This window comes from Acanthochromis polyacanthus, chromosome 10, assembly GCF_021347895.1.
Source record: "Acanthochromis polyacanthus isolate Apoly-LR-REF ecotype Palm Island chromosome 10, KAUST_Apoly_ChrSc, whole genome shotgun sequence".
In the NCBI taxonomy this organism is placed as follows: Eukaryota; Metazoa; Chordata; class Actinopteri; family Pomacentridae; genus Acanthochromis; species Acanthochromis polyacanthus.
Window position 1 is genome coordinate 6,722,386 of NC_067122.1, and position 25,494 is coordinate 6,747,879.

General features: G+C 42.2%; 1 protein-coding gene across 1 annotated transcript in view; it reads right to left on the reverse strand.

The window, feature by feature from the left end:
- The window catches only part of LOC110954880 (protocadherin Fat 4), a 134,460-nt gene that overhangs the window by 49,519 nt on the left and 59,447 nt on the right, over positions 1–25,494 (reverse strand). The window contains 5 exon segments of the mRNA XM_022199627.2: positions 6,206–6,380; positions 7,880–8,802; positions 12,275–12,625; positions 13,320–13,581; positions 21,838–21,969. Of these exon segments, the coding sequence (XP_022055319.2) occupies positions 6,206–6,380; positions 7,880–8,802; positions 12,275–12,625; positions 13,320–13,581; positions 21,838–21,969 (1,843 nt within the window).

Genomic DNA, 25,494 nt, shown 5'->3' on the forward strand with positions numbered 1-25,494 from the left:
CTCTCTTCCATCGAAAAGATCCACAGACAGTTTTCCCTGTAAGCCTCTCAACCCAGAAAGCATTGTCTAGCATAAACATATGGCAGGGTCTAAGCACCTTACCAGTGTACATTACCACCGGACAAATCACATTAACCTCCAAGAAGGTGCCGTGGCCATACTCTCCGAGCTGGAGGGGGGTACAAATACATGTGTTAATAATGATTAAGCTATCTGTTTTCTGACCGCTGCAGCTGCTACGAGGTTGCGCGCCGCTGTGAGAGCCTGACGGGGGGTTGACTTGAGGGAAACAGCAGCACCCACCTCCTGGGAAAAGGCTGCGAGTCGCCCTGAGTCGCTCAGTTTAAGCCGCGCTAAGAAGCAGGTTTGAGTGTCTCTGCTGGCACAAGAGATAATCTCCTCCTTCAATATATGACTGACTGATGCTTTATTGAAAATACAACCGAGTTAAGGTTCACACAGGAAGGATAAAGCCGGGGTGTCCAAACAACCGGGTTCATTAAACCGGGAAGTCCAGGACAGGTTGACTTAGGGAAGACGGATGAATGTGTAAATTTATGAGATGGCCCATCTGTAGCCTGAAGCTTAAGGCTAAATGGTTAATTACGGTTTATGGACTGCGGCTAGATTGTGCTCTTAAGGGACAGCGTAAATAAAACACATCATTACTCAGGGGGGAGAGAACTGGCCGCCAACGAGGCAAAATTGACATTTTTCTGCCTCTGAGAACCTGTTGCTTTGCGACAAAGCTTCTTTTAATGCAACCCTGTCCAGCACCCATGAAAGGCCTCGTGGAGCTGAGTGCAGGGTGCGAGCTGTCCCACTGCACAGTTTGCCAAACATAACAGAGTAAACAGAGGTTTTCTCACAGTTAACAAGCAACAGAGTGAAAGGGATATCTCGGCAGAGCACTCAAAGCTGCTACCCAGCATAAAAGAGGGATAGAATATTCCTAATAATATGGCAATCTCGGAATCATTCATCAAATTAAACCTAAAATGTTCTGCAGCTCAGCAGTTATTTATGGAGTGCTGCGTCTGAATGCTTTTGCATAATTCCTTCCCCATATGTTACAGATAGGGTTTGGCGGCTTGCAGGGTTTGCAGACAGGCAAAGAAAGCATATCGACGGACACAAAGTGCAGCTTTTTTCTCATATTTTAGGGGCTGGTGGTGAAATTTAATGAAGTGATTTGCCTTTTGTGTTTTTATTACAGTGGTGCTTTTTATTTGCTGTGTTGTCGAATATTTGGAAATCTCAATCTAGCTCTGGGTCTGCAGACCATACAGTGACTGTTTTCCATTTTATGGTGACACAGCAGTACCAACAGACCATAACCAGTGTGAGAGGTGGAAAACTTATACTGGCTGTGTGACTGGCTCTTAATACAACTCTATAATGTTCATACACGGGCCATATAAAGCTGAAATATGACTTTGGAAAAGTGTTTAAGAGCGAAAGCATGCAAAGTTATTCACACACATGTTACACGCTGCGAGTTATTTAGACGGACATGCTGTAGAAACAGCTACAGATAGTTACGATACAATTAGCTTTGTGAGAACGCAATGTGCTAACCAGTGTGCTAAGACAAACAAAGTGAATAAACAACATTAAAAAGTGGATTCTTTTTGCTAGGCTATAACACTAATCATGCAGCCCACACCACCTTTTTAATAACCCTCGTCACTTACCAGAGCTACGTGCAAAAACATTCAGATCCAGCAATTGTTACAGGGTGTACCAGGGAGTGGAAAAGAGAAAACAGGCGATCGGAAAAAGCTCTGCGAGACCACATTGTTACTGCACTGAAGTTTTTTAAGAGCTGATCCAGAATGTTACTGCTCTGTTAAAGTTCATTTGAGGAACCTGATATTTTATTTGGCGAAGTCTTGTGTTGCCACTAGACTGCAGACTGGTTGAAACCTTCAGAAACGGACTCCATTAAAGATTTATAGCAGCAGGCTCTGGACAGTGATCTAGCAATGCCTCTGCCACGTTTTTAGCGCCGCGTTATCAGCGGTCGCACAGGACTTCATTTCCTCTGTTTGCCCAATATGACAGAGAAAGATATATATGCTCGGATTAAAATTTTCTTTCTTGTTCTTTTCCAAAGCCCACCGACAGCCTGGAGATTGACGGATGGTTCTTCAACTAATCAAGTCAGGGGAAAACAACTCAAAAAGACTGGAGGGTTTACACACCAGATTCATGGGAGCCTTTTAAGGGCATAAAGGATCCTGTTTTTAAATGGGGACAGTCATTAAAATTCTTTATCTGCTAAGCGGTCGTTTAGACCCCCAAAACTTCCCCTCACCCACCAGCCAAAAGGCCATATACAAACAGTGCGGCTCTATGGAGCGATGTGCTGGAGGGAGGTGAAAGACACGGGATTTCTATGCGACCGTATCTGCCATAATAGGCATGGGCCGAGGGATTTACTGTGCCTTCTCTTTAATAAATGTGGTCAAATGCTGTGCATGTCAATGCGCCCCGAGGATGCTCTCACCACCACACGCAGACTTGTACAAACTCAGAGGCGACTTACATGCTACATAAATACACATGCACTAGCACACATGCAAATCTGAATAAACATAACCAAAAAACAGTGTAACCACAAGCACTATATACACATAGATCCTTTAATATAACTTATCAGTCACTTTTATCCTGATTTGTTTCACTGAAAGATTAAAAAACATGCTGGAACTGAGGCAAGTATAGTGAGAGCTTTTACTTCCAACATGATCCAAGCTGTCACAAAACCAAGACATGCTCTTGCAATATGATATTAAGGAATATAAAACCAAATTACATCAGAACAGACTTACTCCTACTGAGAACAGATAATTATATGATCCTGTAAGTTCCTCTCTGGTCATTGATTAAACCCATGAAAAAGCGTCTCTGTGTTTTAAACGTACATATTTAGATGTTTTTTCCATAAAAATAATCCCTTCCTTCCTTGAAACGGCTTAGATGGAACTCTACACTGTTGCTACTGTAAAGCTAGTCTACGCCACACGATGACAAGATGTAATATCAGAGTGTACATTTGTGGAGTAGAAACCCATTATAAAGAACAATAATAACACAGAAAGCCTAACCATGGTGGTGAAGGCTTATTTCTCTCATGATGTCAGGATACATGATAAGTTAACAAGGTAAAAAAATAGATTTTCACCAGAGGGGGTCTTTAAGGATTTACAAAATGAGCTGAAACTTATAGATGTTAAATTAACCTGTTTCTCCCAATATCATCCAAGAGGTTAAGAACCAAGACAGACACTTGCAACATTAAATTCAACAAGTTCTATCAGTACAGACTAACAACTACAGAGGAGAAGAAGTTGCATGTTCTTAAATGCTGCACATCTAATGGGTGACTCCGGGAATCTTTCATTAAAAATGACCCCTAAAAGTCATTCTTATTTTCAAAGATATTTGCTAGAAAGCCTCTGTCGGCAGTGCTTGATCTATAAAAAACATTTTGGTGTTTATTTCAGATTCAAAAACTCACATCAGAGAAGCTACTCTGTGCATAAAAATATGTTTTCTTTCACCACAGATGACTACTTAACAACCCCCTCTGGTAAAATATACCTTATTTTCCTCGTTTTTTATACATGTTGATATGTTTTAATGCTTATTTTATATACTAGAAGACAAATCATGAGCATTTCCATCTACTGCGGCGTACTGATGACAATCTGAAAAACAAAAATTCAGACTTCCAGGATTAAATATGTAACAAAATGAAGGAACCAAACCTGTAAACTCACAGGGTGGGAATTTCAGAGCTGGACTGTAAAGCCCTCTCACAGCAAAAATTGCTCGACAACAGCATTTTTTCTGTGTTACTCTGTTGGAGATCTCATTGTTTTACATTCTTTCAAGCAGGCAAATCTTGTACATTGCTAAGCAGAGGCTTAAAAATCTGATTTGCCTGCAGCTGATCCCAGATGTTGGCTGAGCAGCAAGAACAGTCAGGGACCGTGCACCCCGGCCCCCGCTGACATCTCTGTCTTCTCTCTTCACAACTAGTTATTAACTCAAAAATGCAACAAACAGTTCTCCGTAAACAAGGAAAGCAGAGTAAAAAAACCCCAACAAAAAACAGATATTCCATGTCAGATATTTCCTCTCACCAAGACGTCTTGTAAAACACCTCTGTGCACCGTGTGTGGATGCCACATTTGAAAGGGGGCTGAGTTTAAATCATCAAATAATTGCAGAAATTTACCAAGTCGTGGATCGTTATGAGAACCAGCACCTGGTGAGCTCCCTCGTTTCCGTGCACTTCATGACGGATTTAGCGGTTAGCACATCAGAGACAGTCCTGGAAATCTGCTCAGGCTGCAATTAATGAATTCACTGAAAACATCCCCAGAGAGAGGACCGGTAAAGCACAACAACACATAGACATGTAGAAGTCAGTCTATGATTCATTCACAGGACGAGTTATAAGAAAAAAAAGCTGAGCCGAGCACATCTGTACGAAACCCATGTAGCACTTGTGTTACAGCACACAATTATCCCTGTTCATCGTGATGAAGTGTTTGTAGGTCACAGCGGCTACAGCAGGACTCCGCCTCAGCTTTTACATAACACCAAATATGACAGTACAACATATTTCTGACAAACAGCTTAAGTCCTGATACAATAATTCTTCTTCAGCCCGAAGCCTCCGAATGACAAATCCTTCGTTTTTCTTTCAAGCTACACGGAGTTTTGCAGCACCACTAGTCAAATGCGGCACCGCGGGAAGACAAAGGCAGACTTCTACATGTTAAGATGAATGTCTGTGGTTGAAAATGGGTCATGGTAGACAGCAGAGTTGGAGACATGTCTGCCCCATCCACCTTCAAAAATTTCCTTCCAGATCGCGCCTGGGAGAACCATTTCCCCCCACTGTCTCAGCCGAGGCCTCAAAAATGTGAGAAAATGCTGCTGGGTAATTTGGCCTGTACTATGATTATGGGGTTTTTGATATTTTGATATTCTACCCCAAATCCCTCTCTCTGCCTCAACATTGTACCGAAACGTCCTGTCAAAATATTTTGGAATTGTTGTCAGGGTTCTAAATACGGAGTCCTCGTGAAGCGTACAAAAAGAGATCGAATCCTAATTAGTATGTTCCCTTGTTGGGCAATTTCGTCCATGTGGCACAGACCTCTAAACAGCACATAACGCAAGAAAACTCTCACAAAAAAATATCTTCAGTGGCCTTAGTGCTTTGTTAATTATCAGAAAATGTTTTGTTCTTGCACAGTTTTTGATGAATGGACTCTTTTGTAATGACAAAATTATACCAAATATGTCTCCATTTCTTTCTAAATATTCAGATTATCAAATGACTCTGTAAATAATACATCACTGAGGTGTTTATTCACGAGTGGAAGTCTTTAACACTAAGCAAAACAAGACACTGTGCAACGCTGTCCCAATTCTCACCAAAGTCTGCGCACAGTCAAAAATACACAGCGTTATGAACGGTCACATGGTCAGTCCAGGAATGAAAGAGAACCACCCTCAGACCATGACGGCCGTGCCAGAGCAGCTCGGGGAAACATATACTTAACTGGGATACCATGTGATTTGGCTGCAGCGGGGATACGCATGTACTCCTTTAACTGCACATTAACTGGCCTCTATGCAATAACAAGTTAACCTTTTATCTGGCTATAACAAGCTCTACCGCCGTATCCAAATAAACAGAGGATGCTATTCAATCGAAAGGAAAGGACTTCTGTGGAATAGGTTGAAAAGAAGAAAAAAAAAACCCACTATTTTGCAAGCTAAAAACTCCAGAATGTTTAGGTTATTATGCCACACAAAAAGAGCTCTGTGCACACTGCGAAATCAAAATGCTGTTTGTTGACATTGCTGCTAGTTCATGAAAAGCTCAGGTTTGTAGCCTGATTACGAAATATGTTTCTAGCTTTGCTGAAATTCAACAATGTCCATGTAAGGAGATATTACACAGCGCTCAGTCCGCACCAGATACACCAGATCACGGATGATAAGTTGAACGCGTTGGATGTGGAATGAGTTTAGACATAAACAACTGATTCTGGAACACAATGAGCTGAAACAGAATACGGCTGAGCGAACTCAAAATCGTCTCGAACTTAAAGGCCGTCAAACATTTCAAGATGCTATCAGCGGCCGTCACAGCTCAGAGCTTCCACTGCGGTCGTACCTGAGTCTGTGGCCGTGATCAGCAGGACGTATTTCCCCTGAGCCTCCCGGTCCAGCGTCTGAGTCAGGCTCAGCTGGCCGTTGGATGACAGGGTGAAGGCGCCCTCGTCGTTCCCACCACTGAGCATGTAGCTCAGCTGACCGTTGGCACCTTGGTCGTCGTCCCGGGCAACAACCTGAAAATACGAACAGAAAAAAGCTTGAGACGGATACATTGCCAAGATGACTTCAAAACTTGCCTATAAGGACTTTGTTTCTTTCTCTGATGTGTTTTAGGTTTTTCTTACGTATTGCTCAACTCACACAACTACAAAAATTTAAACAGGACTAGGAGTAATGTGTCCACAGGATCCGTTTTGCTCATGCTGCATCTGAAAATTGCCCGCTTGGTAGGTGGGTCACTTGTGATTCACTAGGTGGCCACATGACAGCGCTTCAGTCTGGTAGAAGAGTTGGACCAATATGGCGGCTCGGTCGCAAACTTTCTCTTTTATTACAAAAACTGTTCGGCTAAAAGTATTTCCGATAGCATCCGAGTCCAGAAATGACCTGTGCAGTCGCTGAATCTGTCCTCATTTTAGTTCAAGGACAGCTAATTTAGACATCTGACGAAAGTTTCACGAGGCGTCAGACCTCCCTTCGTTGCACCGAATATGCATAAAGTCATGTCTACTTTATGCAAATTAGCTGTGGGCAGCTCTGGGCACCACAATGGAACTAGATCATGAATGGGATGCGAGAAATTGGCAGATCCTGTGGACATGTACCATAACTCCACCACTGTCCTCATTGAGTTTTCCCTGTGAAGCAGCTGGGAGTTTATTAGCAGCATGGTGCTCAGCAGCACCATGATGATAATTGTTAAGGGAAGGAAGATCATTACTTATTCACTCTCTCTAATCAGACTTTCCTAGAGAATCCACTAAAGTGAAAACCAGAAAGTCACTAATGTGTTCTAGACTGCTGTGAGGATTAATGGTGGACATTTATTCAATGACTTCTAAGTATGAAACTTTTAAGCAGTCTGATTTTACACCAGATACTCACTGATGTGCCCAAATGCATTGTGGGCCCCCCAGTCCTTCCTGCGGCTATACATAGTCAGGTTAGCATGCAGATGTGAGCTCTTGTGTGGAAGAACCCCACCATGTCTGGACCTTTTTCCACCACATAACTGTACCTCATTTCCTCTCTAAGGCCACGAGTGAGAGAAAACGGAATTGCTCCGTCATTGGAAATCAGTCTTTGCCCTCCATTTTTTATATATGGCTCATTTAGTCATCAGGGTGGGTAGAATGTTAATTGCCTCGTCGTGCAATTTAGCCCGGTTTCAGATTTCAGTGAAATCCTATAAAACCTTAATTGAGCAGAGCAAATTGCAGTCTTAAATCATTTCTTTATCATTTCAGTCAGGTATTTGTCGTGGCATTTAGCTAAATAAGACCACCGTGCTCAGCGGTTTAGTGCTCTGATACCGCTCACATACCTGCTCTTATTAAGTTAGTATCACTATAAATCTGGTTAAGGCATTAGCTTGTTTAAGGTCTTAGGACTGTCATTCAAAGCACTGCCTTCTGTTCACTCTGTTTTGGTCTGTGAATGTTAATGGTGTCTTAACTGGTTAAATTTCAACAATGTCTTGAAAAAAGAACTAAAAAAACAAACAGACACAGACCTGCAGAATGTTTTTGGGTAGGTTCTCGAGGTTCTCCTGAACGTTGACGGTGTAAGGAGAGAGCTCGAACACCGGTGAGCAGTCATTAACGTCCAGTAACACAATGTTGACCGTTGCTCGGTCCACCCGGGGGCTGCTGCCGCGGTCTGCAGCTTGGACCACCAGGGAATAAGACGAGCGAGCCTCACGGTCCAGCTGCTTGGCCACCGAGATCACCCCTGTGACTGAGTCGATCCTGAAATCAGAGTTGGCATTTCCTCCAGAGATGGAGAAACGTATCTGTCCGTTGGTGCCGTCGTCGGCATCGCTAGCAAACACCTGGATGACATCAGTCCCCGTGAAGGTGTTCTCCTCAATCTCAATGTCGTAGATGTTCTGCGAGAAGCTCGGAGTGTTGTCGTTGACGTCCAAAACCATCATCGTTACATCCATGGTTGAAGAGAGAGGAGGTTCCCCTTTATCTGTAGCTACAACTGTGAGAGTGTAGTTGGAAAGTTCCTCTCTGTCAAGTTCCCCGACCAACCTGACGTCTCCATCTATGGTCCCGATGCTGAACTTGTTACCAAAAGGTCCTCTGAGGGAGTACTCCACGTAGCTGTTGGGCCCGCTGTCAGCGTCCGTGGCATGTGCAGTGAACACAACCGTGTCCACCGGAGTGTTTTCCTGGATGTAGGTCATTTTCTGGGAGGTGAAGGTCGGCGGGCAGTCGTTGACGTCCAGGAGAATGATCGACACCTGGGCAGTGCTGGTGAAGCGGGTCATGGGCGGCGGGGCCAGGTCATTAACGGTGACCACCAGGTTGTAGAAAGACTGTGTTTCCCGGTCCAAGGCCCTCTTAGTTTGGAGGACTCCTTCCTTGGTGATGACAAAGTGGCCTTGGGGGTCACCAGATGCAATTTTGTAGAGGAGCTGAGCATTTTGACCTGAAAGACATGCCAAGAGGGTGATTATTAGAAGAGAACAATGTGCGATAACTATTTTATTTTAGTATTCTAAATCAAATGAACTATTTAAACCCTCTCAACCTCAACTATTTTCTGGACAGTTTTTTTTGCTCCTGTCACATTTTATTCATTGTAGGTTTATTTTTCACTGTAATATACAGTCCTTCATCTCAACATCACTAACATGGCTCAACCAACTACAGATAATTTGCTATTTACACTTTTTACCTCTGCAAAAAAGCATTTCTCACACAATTCTGTAGATCAACTCTAAAAAGCTGTTTCATCATGCTGAATGTATCGCCCAACAACTTGCTCCTCTGTATGCTGTTTTTGAGCCCTACTGCATTTATTTAATTGATGAAACATGTTTTATTTTGTTCTTTATCACTCTAATTTGTTTCCCTCGCTGCTCTTTATTGACACAACCTGCAGTTCAGCTGAATTGTAATTGGATTTTTGTTATATTTTTTGGTGAATGTTTCAATGAGACATGCAGAAGAAATTATATTATTTGTAATTAATTGACTCAACAGAGCTGCATGTCACACGTGATTAATTCAGGGGCTGTTAGCTCTGATAAACTGTGTATTTTTGGCCATTTTCTAAAGATAACATTCTTTTCATACATGCCTGTGGTCTTGTGGTTCAGGGGTTAACATGACCTCCAATAAAAATAAAACAAACAAACAAAAAAAACCCCAGATAAACAGAAAGCACAGTAAAGCGGAGGTCAAATCCTGATATTTCTGACTGACATCATTGCTCTGGTTGTAATTGTTTAATATTCTATATGTGTGAATTAGGCTCTTATATGAATTATCAACATCCATTTCCACAAATTGTACATGTGCAAGACCCGGCTGCAACTCTTGCCCTCCAAGTGGACAATCCATTCAAGTAGCATGACAGATTGCTATCAAAACAGAAACACCACCGCAAACCACTTCCTAAACTGATAGTATGGCTGTGCAGTGTTTGGAAAGTCCCTGGCAATCATAATATTTGTTTAAATGACACGAAGTACACTGAGACTGAGTGGATGGATGCAGTAAACTATCTCACCCTGAAATCTGGCCTAATCCGCAGAGCCCCCCTGCAACTGGGGGTTAAAATGAGCTTAAATTGAGCGTCTGTAATTCAACTCAACGGGGTATTCATGTGGAAAGCGCCGGCACCTTCCCACACTCCAATGTGTATTTACAGTATACAAGTAATCCCTTATCAAAAGCTTGAGTGCTACTTCCATCCGAGTTTAGGCTACAGCATCGACAGACAAAGTCTGGGGGTCGGGGGTCACGGCTTAGGAAGTGCTAACAATGGCGGTGTTTTATTTTGACAGTGGAAAACGGCAACTACATATCTGAGAGGACGACGCGGTCAGATTATGTGGACGGTGGAAAAGGAAGCCAGACTTCGGTTGGGAACGAGGCAGCGTATTTCCCAGGAATGTAGGTCACAATAACCACATTAGGCCTGGGTGAAGCGGTAATTACAGCAGAGGAGAGCAGCGGTGACTGTTCAAATACCACACGGCACTTCACAAACACGAAACCCACCACCTGAAACGCAGAAATAACTCAAGCCACTTAATCACACGGTGAAGATGTTGTGTTTCATCAAATCAATCGCGCGTGACTCAAAATAAAAATGAAAAATAAAATGTCGGTTTGAAAGCTTCTCAATAACCAACTGTCATAACAAAGTGACAGGCCACCATTAAATTAATCTTCCACGGCTCGCTCACGCTTGATTTATACACTATGAAAGCACATCAGTGCTCTAAGCGTGCACGCCGAGTGGTTTTCTTTAAATATATTGACATATCTGGGATGCTTCCAGGATTTAACTTGATTTACCAGAGGTTTCTCACACAGCTGCCAAATGTTTCTAAATATAGTGGTGTTAAAACATTTCTTATTAGCTGGAAAATCCCTAGGGAACATCGCTGAAATGCTGTATGAAGTAAAATCAGTGCTGCGATTGCTTTACTTTGTTTCAGATGTTTTTTTAGATTTCTGATCAATTTCTACATTAACCATACAATTACAAAACAAGATAATGATTAATAATGTAAACCTAAAGAGGAAATAGATTGTTTTAGTGGGTCATATCATGATAAAACTGCATTACTAAGGTGACTGAAGGACAGGCATCAGTGCCACCTATATTTATTGGTATCTGACTGACCATTGTATGAGGGGCGAACAGAAAGTTCCAGGACTGTTGCTGGTGCATGCACAGCCATGTTAAATGCGCGCAACATTTGCAATTTTCACTGTCATGAGCCAGGAGACTAGCTGATGCACCGCAGAGAACATCCAGCCGTCTTTTACTCATATATTTATGACCACTGGCAGGTGTTCATGAGTGATTTCTCCACGGATCTTTAAACGGAGCAGAGAAAAAACATCACATTCTTTGTCAGTCCACAGCTGCAGTGATCCAACGTTCATGTGGAGGATCATCACTGGTGACAAGAGGTGCATCTGCAGCTGCACTGAAGAGAAGAAACAGCAGCTTTTATTGTGTAACAGTCTGCAGAAGTGCACCGGGAGCATGTTTATTGTTTTCTTCAACATTTATGTGGTTGTGCACAGTGAATTAGTCCCCCAGGGTCGGACTGTCGAGGCAGAGTTCAACCGTAATGTTTTAAGGAGTTGTCTGCCAGATTTAGCTCCCTCAGACTTCGTCCACTTCGCTTAAATGAGGTTGAAAGGTCGACTTTTTGACACAGCTTAGGAGATACAGATGGTGTTTGACATGTTTACATAACTTTACTTTCAGGAATCATTTCAAGTGTTGCAGGAGCACTTTGAGCTTTGTATAACTGCACAAGGAGAATACCCTGACAAGGATGGGAGCCAAATTTAAATCAGATAAGGTTTTAGATTTTAACAGGCAAAATTCTAAACTTTTTGATCACAATACATTTAATTAAGATATATTGATATCAATGTATGTTTTTTGGCTAATTTTTCCACATGCATTTGTCCCTTATTTGGCATGTTTCACTAGTGAGGACCACACCATCAATTTGAAGCTTGATTGTTTATTGGATGCAAAGGATTGTCATGTTGGTGATGACTGACTTGAGCTGATGTGGTGTGGGGTAAAAGCTTAGTCAGGGATCAGCAGTGACGTCCGGGCTGGGGATCCCCTAGAAAAAGGAGAAGACAGGAAAACGAGGCAGAAGTATAGGGAGGTTGTATGGGGCATGAGAAGCGAGAACCAACTAATGGAAAGGGCAGAGTGGTATGTACAGACGTACGACAGGAAGGGGAGTGATTGAGGTGTGGTCCTTGTCCTGAACCTCAGCTAAAGAGTTGATCTCCATTTTACATTTCTGAGTTCTTCTATTTAAACATTCCCAGCCACCTGAAACATGAGGAACTAGTATAAATGTATCTTTTTTACACAATCCAACATGTCATTTCACGTTTCTACATACCATCATCAGCATCAGTGGCCCCGACAGTGACAATACTGGATCCAGGCGGCAGACTCTCTGAGACAGACGTGCTGTACACGGTGGTGTTAAAGATGGGCGGGTTGTCGTTCACATCCAACACGTTGAAATAAACCCTGACTGTGCTGGCCTGCCCGCCGCCGTCCTGCGCTTTCGCAGTCAGAATATAATACTGCTGAGTCTCATAGTCCAGCGAACGTGTCACATTGAAAACTCCCGTCACGGGATTCAGGAGGAACGTCTCGTCCTCGTCGTCTTCCTCCAGTGAGTAGGTGACCTCTCCGTTAACCCCTGAGTCAGAGTCGCTGGCCAGGATCGCCGCCACGATGGAGCCTGCCAGAGTCAGACGGGTTGTAACACAGAGGCGAGAAGTTAGACTTTACTGCTCTATAGAACAAAACTGACTGCAGGGGGTTACAAAGGCGGTTTATTAATACTGCTGACTTAGTGATTGCTTCAGCAGTTGCTAAAATAACACAAATTTTATATTGTGCTGATTTGGCCTGTTCTGTTTTGGAAGCAAAATATTTATTGGCTTTTAAACTGATGACGTACAGGTGAAGTTTTGATGAGCAAACACATAATTAAAAGTGTTTTTATTAGTACGTATCGGGTCATATGTTAATTGCATCCTCGCTAGACATTCTTCTTTGGCTTCCAGACTTAATATTTTACTTGTGACTGAAGTGGTGAGAGGGATGAAGCAGCTGTGCCAGACAGTTGTCAGTATTGTTGTAAATCCTGCTGGTTGCTGATAGATTTCCATATAAATCAAACATCAGTTACTGTCACTTTGACCTGATTAAAATCTTATAGATACAGGGGATTTGGAAAAGCTCATATGAAAATATTCAAAAAAAGTACTACTTTAATCTACCGCTCATAATTTGAGGCAGTTGATGATTTTAACAGAGCAGTCAAAGTCTGCAGAAGACCAAATATCATCTGTCTGAGTCTATGATTTTGAGTTCTTTGTATTTCAGTGTGCTGTAATTTCATGTTTCATTAAGCGATGCTAAAACCTCACCTGGCGTCATGTCTTCAGGGATGTCAAACGAATACGTTGTGCGGGAGAACTTGGGCGTGTGGTCGTTCACGTCCTTGACGGTGATGTTGAGCCTCATGTCAGACGACTGTTTCCCATCGTCTGCTCGCACCAGCAGGGAATACTTTGACCGTCGCTCTCGGTCCAGTTTCTTGGTGGCGATCAGATCACCAGATTCAGGGTCAATACGAAAACTGTCATCTGCTCCACTGATGATGGTGTACGTCACGAGAGCATTGGGACCCTGAGGTGAAACACCAAACAAATCACAGAGTAGGTCATGAGAGAGTCAAGTATTTGTACAAGTAGAGCTGCACAACATACAAAAAACTGAAACTGTCCTGTGAAAAAACGGAGGAATTTTCACCAGATGAGTTTAATAACTGTATCTGGAAGGAATTCATCATTCTAGAATAGTGAGGATGATTTTGTAGATGGGTGCAACTGCACTGAAAACAAAAATAACCAAAAAAAGCTGGAAAAATGCAGTTAGAAACCATTTTCACATGGTGTATCACTGCCAACAACATCCCAAGTAGTACCACTGAGCTCTGTATGACGAGTGCAAAGTCATATCTGAATGCCATCCAAAGCAAAAAACTATCTCAGATGTCGTTGCCAGGGTTAAACCATATGAAGAAGGCCCAAAATGGCTTTTATCAGCTTTATATTAATAGTTTTTTATTTTCTCTGCAGAAGCACTGCCCTATGAATCACCCCAATCACTGTAAAATGATTATTTATTTCCAAATCAAGTCATCTGGTGAAAATTGCTACATCGTTTTAAAATTAAATATCAAATATCATGCAGCCTAAATGTTTTGTATAGATTTTGTGATTTTTTTATTGACTTTGCGAGCAGAATAACGATTCGTGTGTTTACGAGTTTGTTGTTTCAAACTGACTGATCTTTCTAAAGCCTTTTCTCTGAGGATACAGCGTGAAAAGAGGGCCAGTAGGTTGGATATACTTTGCTGAACTTTCGCTGCAAGTCATCAAGACATGCAGAGGAAGAGCATCACGATTAGAAGCATCAAAGTAACTCTATCTGGAAGGAAATCAGGTTGTCTACTGCACGTGAGCGTGTCACGTCTCCAGGTCAAACTACTCTCCACTCTAGCATGAATGAGGTCATTGAGGTTTCTTCACAGAAACTCTCCATAAAGAGAAGGCTTGTAGTTTCAAAACAGGCCATAGGAGAGATTACACATCAAGATAGTGCCACCAAAAGGAGCAGTAAACAGAGTTAAAACGATTATATCTGACTGACTTCCATGAACATGAAACAAGCTTTAAGCATGTGAACAAGACTGTTAGAATCTGTCCATCTTTACACTAATGTGGTTTAGAAAGGACGAAAAGGATTATTTTATCAAAACAAGGAAAGCATCCATAAGTATACAGAGATTATTTGACCTTTTTTTTCATCTAAAATTTAACTGCTCCCCAGAATTTTCTAGGTTGAAGAAAGAATCGAATCACAGCATTCCATTCATGAAAAACAACGCGTGTTTTAAGATATCTGGTTGAGACCTAGCCTAGCCGCGCTAGACAACCCACGGCAACGAATTTAATTCTCTGCCAGGGTGGGTCTAGTTACCCTCCATAAGGCTCGAGGTTGGATGCTCCTAAAACTGGCCGGACGAATCACCATGAAGTGTAGAGTCAGAAGGCGGGTGTACCTAAGTGACAACAGAGGCGCGACGATTCTGACAGAAACAACCGGAAACAACTAGCCTAGCCGCGCTAGACAACCCACGGCAACGAATTTAATTCTCTGCCAGGGTCGACAACAAAAACGACGGTGCTCCATTAGCACCGACTCTGAATAATCTTTCTGTTAACATGTCTGTAATATACTTGAGCTTCACCCATTGACTGTATAAATAAGGCTTCACCGAACTACCGCATCCTCTGATTTCCGGCGCTCTAGGAGCCTATTCGTTGCACTGATTGGTTGTATACCTACCCAATTGCTGCACAGTGATTTGATAGACAACCTTTTAGCCCGCCTCCCTCCCTGTCGAGTGTGCCTAGACCCTTGTGTCTTCAAAGCATGGGTCTAGCGTGGCTCGGCTAGTTGAGACCTACAATACTGATCAAAAGTTTGGGGTCACTTAGAAATGTCCTTATTTTTTGAAATTAATCAGAAATACAGTCTAGACATTGTTAATGTGGTAAATGACTATTCTAGCTGGAAACAGCTGATTTTTAATGGAATATCTCCATAGGGGTACAGAGGAACATTTCCAGCAACCATCACTCCTGTATTCTGATGCTACATTGTGTTAGCTAATGCTGTTGAAAGGCTAACTGATGATTAGAAAACCCTTGTGCAGTTATGTTAGCACATGAATTAACGTGCGAGTTTTCATGAAATTACATGAAATTGTCTGAGTTACCCCAAACTTTTGAACAGTAGTGTATTTCGCACAGCCATTTACAACCAATAAACCATTTTAATCACTTTCTTTAACTTGAGAAAATCTATATGATACACAAATGAGTTCTGAACTAATGAAATTCCATTTTCCTAAAGATAATGTGTCATTCTGAAAGTTGGTGCAAGTGGAAACAGGACTGGTCACAGCAGACTAAAGTAAAGGGAAAAAGGGCATAAGGTGAACGGTGATATTCCAGTGAGACCTGCTCTTCGTCTTTGAACTTTTGGGGGCTATAGTGTTCCTCTATAAATGCAACTAATAGACCCCCTGTTGCCGTGGACAAGTACAAGCGCCATGACACATGTGATCACTATAGCAAGAGGCTTTGGAATCGGAGAGGCGGCCCCGAATGTGATATGACAAGTGAATGAGCCTGACGACAGAGTTTGACGTTTATATTTGTGCCGGGGACAATGAGAGATCAGACAACTGTCTCAGTCTGTGTCTTCTGCCAAAAAGCAAAAGCAACATCAAAAAGCTACTGCTATTCAGTGAGAAGAAGCGACAGCTCCGGTTACAGCCGCTTAAGAGCGAAGCTAAAAGAGACTCTTTCAGCTATGCCTGATGTTTGCGTGATGCTTTTTGATCCTGCCAGAACAATGAAGAGGCTTAAAAGGAGAGGTGTTGCATTAAGCTGCGTTTTTATCTGCATATTGACACATTTACTGCCTTGGCAGATGATATTTCTCACATGACAAGCTGTATTTAAAGTAACCTGTTTGTATGCTGAAGGGGAGTAAGACGGAGTCAAGAAAATGCATTTGCTTTGTGTCGAGATACAAAACATGCATGGTTGGATTGATTAAGTATCACAACCTGACATTAACCTGTTCTAAAAACATGTTTTGATGCACAATTTTAAACATCACATCAGAAAAATGGATACGGTATTTTCTTGCTTTGCTTTTTTCAAACATCTTCAATTTTGCCAAGAAGGCTTTTGAGTTTCATGAGGTGGTTTTTGACTTTTTCGAAGACGAGTTAATGCTTTTCAAAATAGATGAACATTTCAGATATGTTCAGACGTAGCTAACATTTAATTCATGACTAACCAGGTGTTTCTACTTCTAAAGACTCTAAAAGCTTTAATTGTGATCAGCACCAGCAGATATGAAAGTATGATTGCAACTGTTCAAATTGAAAATAGTTCATGATGGTTTTTCTTCTATTTTTCTCTTGATTTTGTTTGACTGGTTGGTAAACAACTGGCTTTGTTTCCCGTTTCTTCTATTCACTGTATCACAATCCTGTGCAATGCAACACGTAGCACCACCTTCTAACAACACTGTGCAGACTAGTTCAATCGCTCCCAAGCAGTTAATGGAAGCTTGCTTTTTTTCTCTTACTTTTCGGAACAGTTCGCTTCAGACAATTATACAGAAATGCAGCTTTTGAGTAGCGTAAAGGAGTTTTACAGTGTTGGAGCAGTCATAAGTGAGTTGGTGTGCTCGATTTGCAGCAAGTAGGAAGCGTTGGGTGGATAGAATGGCAAAGATTAGGTGGGGCAGAGCTGAATCAGAGCACATGTAAGGTAGGACGGGGACATTTTAATCGGAAAAACTACTAAAAATGTAATTTTGATGCACGGAGATTAGTTTAAGGGGTTGAAGACAAGTTATTATTTTTTAAGAACAGACTAGACTAAGACGAGTCTAATCAGTTTATACAAAATCTGTTCAGACGCATGTGAGTTTCATGGTAACAGTCAGTAAAAGTTATGCATAGTGCTTGCATCCTGTCATGGAAGAGTGAATAGTAAAAGGTTAAAACCCTGACTGGATGTGGAGAAGACAGTTCAGTATTTTAGAAAATCTCTAACCCAAAAGCAAATTAAATCTTCTCCTCTCTACTTTCTTTTTTTCCCCAAAGATTTTGTGCACATGTAGCCATTAGTCAAAAAGCTTTAGCTGGAGTCAATAACTGAAGGCTAAGTTCATGACTCGCTCTTATCTCTTTCCCGTGGCCTGGTTTTTTACGACAGATAAAAACCTCTGTCTTCTTGACCTTGTCTCTCATTGCAATACCAGAGACTCGGCCTGAGATCCAGACCCAGTAAAACCAAAAAAATGAGAGAGACGAGGAGGACGGAGCGAGGTTCTGCTCATCTAAGGACCCTGCTGTCATCAATCAGTGGCTCCAGATCTGGCAATCGCATTAACCACCTGGGCTGCAGTCCGGAACCCAACACCCGGGGTCTGCCAATTAGTTTTCTGATAGGGTTCAAAGGCAGAGCAAGGAAGGTGGGAGAGGCCGAGCAGGGGGTCCATCTAGGCCGCAGTCCAACACACACACATACCCGCAGAAATTACGAACACGGCCAAGCATTTACACATCTATAAAAATAGCTTCACTCTAATTTAATGCCTTTCATTTCTCGGACTGGTCCATCCCTTTCTTTTTTACGGGACTAACATGAGTAATTAAGATCTTACATGCACACAAACACACTCTCACACACCAACACTGCTCGCCCTCTTGACCTTCACTCAAGAGTTCGAGTACTTTACAGCTCTCCAAAGACACGGAGGGGGGGAAAAGGAGGGCTGACCAATTAAACAGCGGCGTTCCAGGGAGCAAAGCGTACCAGACTGGGGCAGAAGGAAACTCATTTAGCAGATGAGTGGTTTTTGGGAGCACGCAGTTCCTATGAGAAGCGAGAGGTGCGAAGCAGACAGAGCCGGCGGGGATCGCAAGCTTCCTGTATGCAACAGCACCAACAAAGCAAGCCAATCATAGCACGGGCTGCTGGAAAACAAGCGACGTGTTGTCACTGAGAGCTTAAAGACAAAGCTTTTGAAAGTACGAGGCAGCCCAACCGGCTGCTGGTGTGTAAATCTGTTCCACAAGGAGGCTAGAAATATCCTTGTAGCGGGTTTGTAGGCCTCTGGAACACATTACGGCTCATTTCGAGGCTGCGCTTACTACTTTCGGAGAGCTCTCCTAAAACATTTTTCTTCATTAAGAAAGGTTGTTTTTTTACCTGTGACATACTTTCCACATAAGGTCAGAATTCTAATAAAACACTCGCAGTCTCTCCAAACGCACAAAAGGCCGCATATTTCTTTCAAATGAGGTGAGAAACATTTTCAGAGAGGCCTAACTCGCCTTAGAAAAAGAAGCAAAGTTTTATATTGATTTTCTTTCAAGCCTAAAGCAACTCCCCTCCTTAGTTTTGGGGGTGGAAATGGGCATAGCGAAAAACGGATGCGTAGAAACAGCAGTTTAATACCCGCACACATGAATCCCACATGTAGCACAGTTAAATTGGATGGGATCATTATGATGTCTGAATTCAGCCCGTCAGCTGGCCAACAGCTTGCACTCTTGGCTACTCGGCACTGGCTCACACATGTGGCTTTCTCAACAGGGCCTCCAATGCGTTCCGTACGCTTAGTGTCAGCGCAACTTAAGTTTCCTGCGTAAGGATGTGGGCAAAGCCTTGGCTCGCCTCATATCTGGCTCCGAACGAGAGCTGGAATGAAGCACAGGCTTCTATTTAGCAACGTATTCATGGTAGCACCGAAGTTTGGAGTAAACATCACCAGAATCTGTAATTCCTAAAAAGGCTCCTCTCCATTCTCTTTAAGTGTCTCTGTGTTTTCTTTTACTTTTGAATCCCTGCTTGGAAACTAAATGTGACTTTTCTCGAGTGAAAGTTCTCTTTAGTTTGATCGTTCAATCAGGACCTCTGTGCATATCTGTGCCTGTGAGAGTGAAAGCCTCGTTTTCTACAAAAGCCTTAGGTTTCAGTTTACCCACCGCAGCTCAGCCTCTACTTAGCTTCAGATATGCGGAAAAAGTGAACAACTGCACACTTTGATTTCAATACCATATGCTAAACCTTTCAAGATCAAAATTGTGAATACTTTGGCTCTGAAAAAGGCAAATAATCAAATGATGTCCTTAAATCCTCCTACTGAAAAGACCGACCTGCCTCCAGGTTTGAGATTTACAGTCAATATAGTATTGCGATTAAAGAAAAATGGCCAGAAGTGGGACTTTGTACGACTTTTCTCACATTCAGAGCAAAAAGAGGGGAGTGAGGCAACAGCTGCGCAATAAAAAACGTGTGGCCTCATAAGTTAACATTAAATCTGAGTCCATATTCCTTCTTTGTAATCTCTCTCCCCTCTACGGCCCGACTTTTTCCATTCACTTCAACTGTGTCCTTTGGCTGGGGTGATGGACCGCAGACCTTCGAGGGCCTGCGTTTTGCTCACTGCAGGATTTAATGTCCGTATCCTGCCTAAAGCAGCTGAAGATGGAGCCTTTAACTAATTGAGAGTGATGCTGCTGATGTAATGTGAACTACGGGGACCGCGGCGGGACTGTGAGAACGGCGGGCCGAAAAATCAATCGAAGGCCGCTCTCCTCTGGGCGGTGTCACACAAGTGCTCTCAGGACATCTCAGATAACGTCAACACAGAGAAGAAAGGAGTGAAAAGAAAGCTGTGTGTGTGTGTGTGTGTTTCAGGGACATCGTGCAATAAAAAGGTGATCTATGTGTTGGTGCCGCTATGTAAGAGTAGAGGGAGTACTGAGATTAGGCGGCTTTCCACAGCAGCAGCAGCAGCACAATGCAGGTGCAACTTTACAGGAACGACCCCCTAATCGACCCTTCCAGCCTTTCTGATTCCACTGCGGTGAGGCTTCAACCACAGCTTCAACTGTAACTGCATGTAAGTCCAGTTGTATGAGCACATACAGCAATGGAGGTTTGTTATGTCAGTCGATTCTCTCGCAGTTTAACCAATCAGTAGAGACATCCGCAAAAAAAATCCCACTAAAAACGCAGAAACATGCCCTTTGGTGCCACTTTGTGTCACTGCGTGGAGTCTGATATATGCACAAAGTAGTAGTTAAACTACTCACACTGCACTTTAAATCAGTCAGATAGTTCACTAGTGATATGTATTTGTTCTTTCTTCTTTTCATGGTATTAATGATATTTTTCTTCTATGAAAATAACCCCTTCCTGCCTTAAGATGTTTTAGATGTAACTCTACACTGTTGGTTCGCCTAGAATGTGCAGATCTATGAAGCCCGTAACTAGTCTATGCTAAAATATGATGAGTTGTAATATTGGATGGACTAATTCATCCATAAATATTTAAATTGGAAACTGATTGATACAAATATTGTAACTGTTTTAGAAACACTTTTTAGATGCTTACAACTGCCCACTACAAAGTCACACTACTGTTTAAAAGTTTGGAGTCACTCAGAAAGGCAGTTTTTTCCCCAATCACGATCACATTAAATGAATCAGAAATCCAGTCTAGACATTGTTAATGTGGTAAATGACTATTCTAGCTGGAAACGGCTGATTTTTAATGGAATATCTCTATAGGGGTACAGAGGAACATTTCCAGCAACCATCACTCCTGTGCTCTAATGCTACATTGTGTTAGCTAATGGTGCTGAAAGGCTCATTGATGATTAGAAAACCCTTATGCAATTATGTTAGCACATGAATTTAAGTGTGAGTTTTCGCGGAAAACATGAAATTGTCTGGATGACCTCAACCTTTTGAACGGTAGTGTATGTATATTATATAAGGTTAATGCTTACATCAGTCTGTTGGTGGGTTAGGATGGTCTGACCCTTTTATCAGAATATGAATAGGTGATTTATTGATTTTACTGCTATCAATGGTGATTTTCAATTCGTCAAAACACACCTACCTCATCAAAATCATAAAGAATGTGGTGCCGACGTGCTTGATTAACAACCAGGGGCAGACATAGTTTCCTACCATGCTCTAGATATGGTTTCCATGGCTTTTCAGCTCTGAATATTTGCAATTTTGGTATGAATGTGGTCCAATGTAAAGTTGCTAAATGTCGACTTAGCTACATTTTACTGACAGCTGTGTTGGCCTAAAAAAAACCATTTAAATCTATAGTGGTTTCTACACGGTAGGAACAAAAATTTAGAGCATATTTTTAATTCAAATCACTCCCAGGATATCTATTTTGGAAGTAGCCGAGGGGAAAACGGGCACGGAGAAGTACAAAAACACCGTCAGACAGAATAGAAACTCGGGGAGCCATTACCTCGTCTGCATCCGTGGCTGTTAGCTGCATTATCTTGAAGCCGTCCCCGACATTCTCCTCAATGGTCACATCGAGAATATCATTAGGGAAAACAGGCGGGTTGTCGTTGACGTCCTGCAGCGTGATCTCCACCTGCCGAGGAAGAATAAACACCACAGTTTCCATTAAAGCTCTGCCAAGCTGCTGTAGTCTGCAACAGTTAAGATCACTGCAATGAATAAAGGAAAAAAAAAATGGGTTTTGGGTTTCAGAAGATGAAGAAGCTGCACTATGAGGAGAAATTCATCATGTTCTGACTCCAAAGAATAATAATAAAAAGCTGTGAAACTATAAAGTGTAGTATTTTCCATTGAAAGGCCAAAAAGAAAGAAGACTGAATTATTGTTTTATCCAAAAATCATTTGTTTAGATCTAATAGTAGAGAGAGTCAAAGCCAAAATGCTGCACCTTTGTACATATTTGGTCAACAGAAAATTAAGACTACAAAAATACTATTCTGTAGAAATGTGCAAATACAATCCCCACGTGCTCCGCTGCCATAAACTAACATATCTAGAGGGGTGCATTGTGGGTCCCTGGTAGACCTCATATGTCCCACCGTCACTGGAGCTCACGGAAAACTGTACAGCTTACAAATTGACTTGAGGCTCTTTTCCATGGAGACCTGCAGCGAGTGTAACAGTAGAACAAACTAACTGCAGTGCAGGGATTTTCACTTTCAAGTCTCAGAAACCAAAATAAACACACATTACAGTCGACCACAGACCCCCCATGTGGATAAAATTTGCCCCGTGTAGCGAGAGACTTGTTCTGATAAGTTCAATTTAATACAGATGCAGCAGCAGCGAGAGCGAACCCTGTGATTAGATCAATTGTTTATAGAAATGATGTGATTTCAACTGAATCAAACCAATATTTAACTTTTCCTCATTTCACGCAAGACCACGTGGAGCCCAGTCGAGGGTCTCCAGCGGACCCCCAACCACATTCAGAGAACCCTCTGTCACCATCGTTGTGGCCAACGCACTGAAGGAGAACATCCCTTTCATCATCCTTTGTTGTGCTTTTGTTTTTCACGGTTTTGGAGACGTGGTTTGCTACAATTAAGGGAAATCTTAATGCTTCAGTTAACAATAATATTTTAGACAATAGCATGCTTCCAGCTCTGTGGTTTGGGGAAGGCCCTTTCCTGCTTCATCGTGACAATAACCCCGCGGACAAGGTCAGCGCCACGAAGGAATGATGGTCACAGTTTCATGTGAAAGAACTGAACCTATTCACCCTCTTTGGGGCAAACTAGAAGGCCGACAATGAGGTGGACCTCATCTTCCAAAGTCAGCAAGTGTTTCTGGCTGCAGTCTGAAGAACCGACACAGTTTAATACTTAACTCCATCCACCATGGTTTGACTCATTTACTTGTCAAACAGAGATGGAGTAAAATGCATAATTCATTGGTTTGGATTAGGTTCATACACACCCACCATGATTTGAGTGGTTTAAATGTTCAATTTGGATTAAACATTGATTTCATTGGTTTGCACTGGTTTAACAACAAGGTCACAATGTCTAACAACACAATGGCTAACAATGTCACTACTCGCCTCAATCAGTGTTCAGTCATTTTTACCGCTTTGCTTTCATCCAACGGTGAATGAGGCCACAACTTAGACCTTTGTTGCAAGGTTATCAATGGTAGAATGTAACTACAGTACATGCACTCAGTATCTCCTACTTCTTAAGCTACATATGACAAATTATCGTGGATTAAGTTACCCAACAGTATGTAAAGTAACATACACAGAAATGTAGCAATAATAGTGTCAGAGAACACTCTTCTGCAGGAAGAGTACTTTCATTTTTCATACTTTCATACATTCATTTTATGATAGTACTTGGTTATCTTTATTTAACTGAGGTTTTAAATGCAGGACTTGCTGAGCTCAGCAACATACATTTTGTTCTCCATATTACATTGTTTTCAATACACCAGCTATCACTAAAACTATACTTTAAACCCCAATCTGACTGTTAAACCAATCAAATCACGGTAGGTGGTCGGGCTGAACTAATATAAATTGAATATAATCAAAATCGGAATATGGCCAAAAGCAGTATCCAAAATTACAGGAGCGTCAAGTTTTTGATAAAGGTAGAATACATCACAAAATCCCAGTATAAATGCAGCATTGAGGAGCTCTAGAGATGCTACAAATCATATTCGCCATACGCAAAAGGAACACGCTTGTTTGGTTTAGATGGCAGCAAAAATCCTATCATCATTTTTACATTTTTATCAGTAGAAAAGGTTTTGAAGATTCCCACTAACATTACACATAATCACATTATGATTTAAAATATGTGATATCATTCAGTGGATAAGACTAAACATTCAACAATTGACTCATTTAGCACATTCTGCAGACAGATACTCCTTCATATCCATCTAACTACCAGAGCAATGGCATTAAACATGCACATAACAGCTATAGTTTGTACATCTAATTCAGTTGTACTCATGTACCTCCAGCCACCTACAGCAGGACAGAGTCAGCTGTTACATAAGCCAAATGTTTGAGGGACAGTGGAAACCCTGGAGACAGTGAGAGTGACACACTTACGGTTTCAGATGCTCTGTGTCTAGTGTGGCGATATTGCATTTCCACTCATATCCCACAACTTAAACTGCTATCCCTCCGCTTCATCCACTAACCCAAATATGCATTTCAAAGCCAGTAAACATGGCTCGCTTTTGAATCATAACAGACGTTTTGCTGCGCATTCTCTGTTTATTGCTTCTATAAATATGGAAAAGCCGTGTTTAAATTCTCCAGTGATAGGATCTCCATTAATGTTGACAGTGATTATGGTAATTCTTGTGCCAGGCATCACAAGATGCCCCCACCTCTCTCTTTCACAACCTCCTGTATCACACACACATGAGGCTGTGCTTTGGCGAGATCAATTAGGAAATGTGGAATAGAACAGTTGTCAAAAGGCCACAATGGGTGCAGTTTTTTGAGGCAACAAGAGTTTCCCAGCAGGCATTTATAGAGCAGACAATGGGCCTCAAGGCCTTATGACCACTGAGGGGGGGGGGTCAGATACAGCAGGCTATTCATACACGGCTACTGACAGGAAAAGCAGTCTTCACATGTTCCACAAATCTGCTTTGCAACCAACAGAAGCAGGAAACTCTTCACAACAGCTGCTACTAGCTCCTTTAGGAAAAAGCTTAGCTCATTAAAGATGACCCAGAACTAAAAGTTCGGGGGGGAGATAGCTGAAATGGTGTCGCCTGAATAAAACATGCTTCTGCTGTTTACTGCTGTGACACCGCCAGGGCACGAAGGCGCAAGGTCACAATTACAACAAATCTCATCACAGAACCAGCATTCATCTGATCTGCTCGTGAAGAGGATGTTGTTCACCTATTAAACCCACTCTGAGTTGGTGTCTGTCTGTCTGCATGAGTGGAGATAATTACAGGAGAACAAGACAGATTATGTCCCGGGCACTAGCGATGCAGAAGTCGCATAAACAAACCACAATGACAGCGGCTCTCGACTCAACTTGCGCCCGAGCCGAGGGACCAGGGCAAAGTCAACAAACAATGAATATTTATCTCCCGCCCTGTGTGTCCCCTTGATGTGTAAATA